The sequence below is a fragment of the Halyomorpha halys genome, unplaced genomic scaffold, assembly GCF_000696795.3.
Source record: "Halyomorpha halys isolate HHAL.00 unplaced genomic scaffold, Hhal_1.1 Scaffold1.1, whole genome shotgun sequence".
NCBI lineage: Eukaryota > Metazoa > Arthropoda > Insecta > Hemiptera > Pentatomidae > Halyomorpha > Halyomorpha halys.
The window spans coordinates 1,767,882-1,774,556 of NW_027115366.1; the positions used below are offsets into that span (position 1 = coordinate 1,767,882).

Sequence of the window (6,675 nt, forward strand, 5' to 3'; positions counted from 1 at the left end):
TATTAATATATGTTTTAACAAATGACAGGAGAGTTGAACTGGCCAAAAAAACAAATATAGAACAACTAATTGCGGCAAAGTACATGCATCCATCCCATTAAATTTAACGATCACACAACATGTATTTTATGTATTCAGAAACTATTCTGAATACATAAAATTGTTCCTAAAAAAAGGTTTTATTCACTACATTTTTCTTTTTATATTAAAGGGATACGTGAGCAATTGAATAGTTTATAATAAAATTTTAGCAACAAAGTTTAAGAAAAATCATTGAAAAAATAGAAATTACAGAAAAAATATTAAATTTTTTTAATTTCATATTAAGGAAAAAATCAGCTATTTAGCAGTTCAAAGATTTTACTTTATAAAAATACAAATTTAAAATATATAAACACTCGGGTAGTGCAATTAATCTATAATAACAATAGCTGTGATCACGTAAATGTTAAAATGTTAATCACGATTAAAAGTAAAAAGTTTTAAGATGCTAAATGTTAAGAGAGCAGCCTAATTTAAAGTCTATGTTATTTTTTTAATACAGGGGAGCTTTTAGCAGATTTTTTGGACAACTTGTTTTGAAGCCTTGAAATCTTCACGAGATAATAAAATCTCTTACAGCTTCGTTACATCATCTTTCTGCCCACTTGTTCCTTGTGTTCTCTCCTGGTTAGTTCTTCATTAGTTCTTTATTGTTTAATAACGTCAAAAACCAAAAAAAACACGAACTACAAACAACTAATCAATCAAAACGACAACCGACGAAATGATGTGGAGCTCAACTGGTCTGTTGCTTGACTCATTCTCCATTTAGCAAACCTATTAACAGACACTTAACCATGGTAAATGTTATATTGTTTTAACATGTTAAAAGAAGATAAAATTCCTCAATTTAACATGTTTTCCATTTAACACACTTTAATAAGTTAAACCGAGGTGACGGTAGCAGCATGGTAACGCGCCTGTCTACCAACCCATAGATTGCGAGTTCGAGTCCGGCCCCACCCAGGAATTTTCAAGCATAAAAATTATGCAAATACTCACTTACAATCTCCACACGGACATTTGTGAGGCCTGTTAGCCAATGGGAAGCACTCATAAAAATGACGGACCCACCCTATGAAAATCACGTCAGGTAACGTATGATGTATTTCTTAAGTACATCACGCGAGGCTTTGGACCTCCACGGTCTGATGCGCCAATGAAAAAAAAAAACAAGTTAAACTAAAGATCACGAATACCCCTAAAATAAATAAACTAAAGGTTTATTTCATACATATCTGCTTCATAATAAGGAAATGATAATAAATAATAAAGTTTAATGAAAGAAGAAATTTGTTGAATATAGACCAAATAATACAGAATAAGCAATTATTAAAACTGTTTTGTAAACTTACAGGGATAAATGGACTTTTTAAATTTCCTGAATATGGAATTTCATTGTTTACGACTGGAAAGGAGGCCATTCTTCTGTCTGGTCCAGAAATATTTATATTAGGTAAATTTCCTTTGTCATTCCAATGAGAAGGATGTCCATTATTCCAACTGTCTTCAATTTGATAATCCATTCTAGGACCCTGAATAAATAATAAATAGGAGTAGGATATCAGTGAAATGATAATAATAATTATAGGAGGAGAAAATATTTGAGGGTGTAGTCAGAGAATAACACAAATAAGTTTAAAAAACTTATTTATTAGTGCCAACCTATTTAGGCCAGAATTTTTTGTCTTCATCAGGGATAAGAAAAAAAAAAAAAACAATGAATAAAAGAATATAAAAAATGATTAAAGTAAATAATTGTACAAACTGAAATTTGATAAAAATAAAGAATGAAAGATGACGGAAATAAAACATATATGTAGGTAATTAAATATGAAAGTAAAATAACATAATTAAGGAAATAAAAATGTAAAGTTATATAATGCAAAGAAACAAAGAAATTTGAATATTTTAATTTAATAATAATAATTTAAAAAATTAAAAATTCATTAGTTATATATATTTTCTTTCTCTTTGTTTTTCTATAACTTTAATTTTTTCCCATTACTCTATTTTTATCAATTTTCATTTGGTACAATTATGAGGATAAATCAATATTCATCTGCATTATGTTATATTTTTGTTCATGTTGGTAGCACTGTCATTTAGCGTTGATGACGCATGCTTTGTTTATATGCTGTTATGTCTATATGTCTGTTGTTTATGTTGCTTATGTCTATGCAAGTTTCAAGCTGCTAGGTTAGTTTCGTTATCACTTTTGTGCTGTTATTCATGGCTGCTCAGCTTTCTATTTGCAACAAAGAAGAGTAACATTCAGTAATCTGTTTTTTTGGTATCAGAGGCCAAAATTCATCAAAGACTTTTGGTATAGTACGGGTGTACAAAACAGTGTTTTGCCACAATGGAGTGTTTACGAATGGGTTGAAAAATTCAAAAATGGTCGCACAAGTGTTACGCATGATGAAGGAGCCGGATGACCGTTTACCACCACAAATGAAGAAAACATTGAGCATTCACGTGAAATGATGATCTTAGACTGACGAGCAACTATTGATTAAGTGGCACATCATATGCAAATTAGTCACGGTTCTGCCTACCAAAACCAATCCACAACGGACTTGGGTTTCATAAAGTTTGTGCAAGATGGGTCCCAAAACAACTTACGCAGTTACATAAACAAACATGCTTGGATATCTGCCAAAAGAAAAAAATAAAAGTATTGGCTCATCCTCCATGTAGTCCCAATCTTGCTCCTTCTATCACATGTTTGGTCCACTCTAAGAGGAACTAAGAGGTCATCGTTTTACCTCAGACAAAGCAATGAAAGAAGTGTAGTATTCCTGGCTTCCAGCTAAACCGAAAACCTTCTTTTGTGAGGGCATCGTGAAGCTGGACCGTGCGTTGAAAAACAAAGGGACTATGTCGAAAAATGATGTACTTGTAAGTTTCCTATTTGATTACAATAAAATTGTATAACTATATTGCGGATAATAATTGGCTTACTCTCTATATATACTTTAATCATTTTATATATTCCTTTATTCATTGGTTCTTATCTCATTTTTTTTTCTTAGCCCTGATAAAAGCTAGAAATTCTGGCACTAATAAATAAGTTTAACAAACTTATTCTCTGACCGCACCCTCAACCATCTTCTCATATAAATTATCCACTATCTTCTCATCAAGGTAATTATAACTGAATTTCATTATTTTTGTAAAATGGTATAAAAGAAAATTAGATTAAAAATTTAAAAAAAAAAAAGAATAACAGTAATCAAAACTTTAATGTCATTAAAGGAAATTATAATCTAATAAAAGAATTTTTTCTTGATATTAATTTAAGACCAGAATTTTGTGCAGCGAAAACTCAAAATTTGTATAAAACACAAATCCTGCAATAATCAGCAACTTTTTTGTTTAATTTATAATATTTATACATGGAAAGATTGCCTAACAATGTTCGAATCAAATTTTTTTTTATTTATTTATTTAATGTGATTTACAACTGTACAAATAATAAATACAATAAGTAATTATGTTGAATCAAATTAAACTCGCAATATACTCAGCATTTATGCAAACATATATTAAAAACTACTCTGATTAAAAATCTAACATTTTCTTCATAATTGAAGAGCTATGAGAGAGATAAAGAAACCATTTCTATTACCCAAAAACATATCAAGTATAATGAAAATGGTATATTTTATGGGATTGATATAATTAGTAAAGCTTACCTCACGATTCACATGACTGAGAGAGCGATCAACACTCATTGGGATCATTCCTTGGGTATCATTATAAGACCTCTCAAACCTTGGATCAGAACCTCTAAGAGAAGAAAATGAATAATTTTGACGACTTTGGTCTGGATGTCGCCAATCCCTTTCAAACTCTGTGGTAGGCATTTTATCTGAGGTTTGCAAATTCCTATCAGATTCTGTCAAAAACTCTTTGTATGTGGGTCGCTGATCACGATACCATCGATCAGAATCGGACGGTTCGTTGCGCCTTCCATCTGGGCTCGGCCAACTCCTCCTGAAATCAGATAAATGTGCTTCTTCTCTAAAATCGGAAGGATGTTTCTCTCGACTGGAATTGGCTAAATAAATTTTATCCCTGTAATCAAAGGGATCCTCCCTCCTGGGCTCAGAAGAGAAGTATGCTTGATCCTTGTGATCAGGAGAATATCTACCTCTTCTTGAATTGTGCAGTTCATCTCTCAAATCAGTGAACTGTCTATCTCTTTCAGAATCAAATAAATATTTTTCATCTCTATAGTCTCTTCTGGATAGTAATTCTCGATTTCTAAGGTCAATAGAGTCCTGGTTCAACCTCGTCTTCACGTCAATACTTCGGTCATACTTCCAGTCTGAAGTTTGATTAATCATTTCAAAATCTTTGGAAGGCCTGTTATAATCACGACCCTCTCTGTCAAAATCAGATAATTTCCGATCGTACTGATGTGATGCATCTAAGTAGTTTCTCAAATCGGGCTCTTGACTTCTCCTTAATGGAATATGACTTCGATCTCTGGGGCTTAGAGACCGTTCTCTAATTCGGTGATCAGAAATATATCTCTCTTCCCTAGAATATTTTGATAATGAATAACTTTCATCAGGATTCCAGTTGGCTTCATCCCTGAAATAAGGTGAGGGTCTACGGCTTCTGGGGAAGTTTCTTTCTCCATGAAAACTTGTACTAGAAAGCTCTGCTCTTGGATTTAATGGATATCTTTCTGACATAAACCTCGAAGACATTTTGACTGAATGCTTAGGGCTTGGCTTTTAAAACTAAAAAGTATTTACACAGCTTCTATTCAGGCCAAGATGATAAATGGAATTCAATGCTTCAGTTCCATTGTTATCTGAAAATGAAGTTTCATGTTATATATAGATGTTTAAGAACTAAAAAAATAATTATTTCAATTTTTGAAATTCAAGGCGCTCAGTCATAAAACAAAGTATCTAATATTTATAGTGAATTAAAGTTATTAGCATCATCAGATTCTTTAAGGGTGATTTCATAAATATTTGATTATATAACATTTAATACTTATATAATGTTAGAATTACATTTACTAACATTTTATCAGTATAAAAGTTTTAATTTTTTCAGTTACCATGTTTAATGACTGACAGCCTAATTTGAATCGGGGTATCATTTGATTAAATATTAAAATATTCAAAAACTAATTAAATAAATTTATAAAATTATAAGTTGTTAAATCCTCAAGAAGATAAACAATATACATAACAAGTGAATATGTATTTATTTTTAAAATATCTATATCTGCAGACACACAACATAGAAAACAGATTAATTATGTGCAGTAGCTTATCAAGATTGAACAGATGTTATCACTATCAAAAGTTCTGCTGTCTTATCACTATTATTAAGTTGTTTCTGTTGTTAAGATCCTTATGAACTGAGGGTGACATTTTTAGTAAAATGTATTAAACACACTTACAAAGATATGAATAGATGATAACACTGAAAGAGAATATCAATGTTTGTACACTAAAACATCACAAGGATATAAGTTTACTTATAATTATTTTGGAAAATTTGATCTTGAATTTCGCAATTTATTATGAAGGGATTAAACGACATGCTTAGATAATACATAACTCAGAACTGAAATAAATAGGATGATTGGTACTAATTATTTTGATAACTATGGATAAGAATAAAAATACTAGGAATAAGAATACTTAGTAGTTGCTCCAATTAACACACGTAGCAAAATGCAATAGGAGTTTGAATGGAATTAAGCTTAAAATAAAAATAATTAAGTGAAAATTAAAACTGACGCCGATAAAATTAGTAGGTATCAACAACTGCGGTGTGTTTGAACTTTAGTCAGATTGCAAAGAAGTATATTAACTCAACTTCACAACTTACCTAAAGTTTTATAATTTATAATCTGTATATTTTAGTTCAGAAGATAACACTCAAATTTATAGAAAACTAAAAAAAAAAAAAAAAAAATAGTTGCTACATACATAGAGCTAAAGGAATATTCCTTTCAAACTAATTGCAGCTGCCATCTTTGCAAATTATTTCCTAAAATATAGTTTTCAGAATAACTTACTACAAACATATTTACAACTGAGTTAAATTCGCCACTTATAAGATTTAAGGAGTTGAGGAGTTTGACCCAATAACCTTAAGTCTAATTCGAAATAATTATGATAACAAATATCATGTCATATGCTCCTTAGAATAATTACTAAAAAAGTGGACTCACAATATTCTAATATAAAAAATAACGTTTTACAATTACTCGTGGTATGTGGTTCAGGTATTTTAAATTATTTTTCTGTCAGGGTACCAGTTTAAATTAGGTTATCCTACCAAAATAGTAGAAAAAATTGTTTATTGCCAACCAATGTTTCGCCCTACTTAGCAGGGCGAAACGTTTGCACTGTAAAACACTTCGTCAGGGCTGTCGTGATTGAAACAAGGATGACAACTGACCAATGATGAACCACCAATGAACTGACAAGGATTGTAGTCAGTTGTCATCTTTGATATTTTTTATTTTTCAATTAAGACATCCCTGTAAAGCGGGGCGAAACATTGACTTACAATAAATAGTTTTTCCTACTATTTTGGTAGCTTTATTGAACGCCACCCGGACTATCTTCCTACAATCTACTTCATACGGTC

At 30.8% G+C, this 6,675-nt stretch overlaps 1 protein-coding gene across 7 annotated transcripts in view; it reads right to left on the minus strand.

Annotated features, from left to right (window-relative positions):
- LOC106692697 (uncharacterized) overlaps positions 1-6,139 on the minus strand; it is a 17,755-nt gene extending 11,616 nt beyond the window's left edge. Inside the window, exons 1-4 of one of the 7 annotated variants that reach the window (XM_067052415.1) lie at positions 5,718-5,859; positions 5,474-5,640; positions 3,741-4,870; positions 1,398-1,577 (exon numbers count right to left, since the gene is read on the minus strand). In XM_067052415.1, coding sequence (XP_066908516.1) covers positions 1,398-1,577; positions 3,741-4,763 — 1,203 coding nt within the window. In that variant the 5' untranslated portion in view covers positions 4,764-4,870; positions 5,474-5,640; positions 5,718-5,859. Of the gene's footprint in view, positions 1-1,397; positions 1,578-3,740; positions 4,871-5,473; positions 5,641-5,717 lie in introns of all 7 variants that reach the window. The other 6 variants (XM_014438834.3, XM_067052420.1, XM_067052421.1 and 3 more) reach the window with 6 other exon arrangements.
- Between the last annotated feature and the right edge of the window lie 536 nt (positions 6,140-6,675).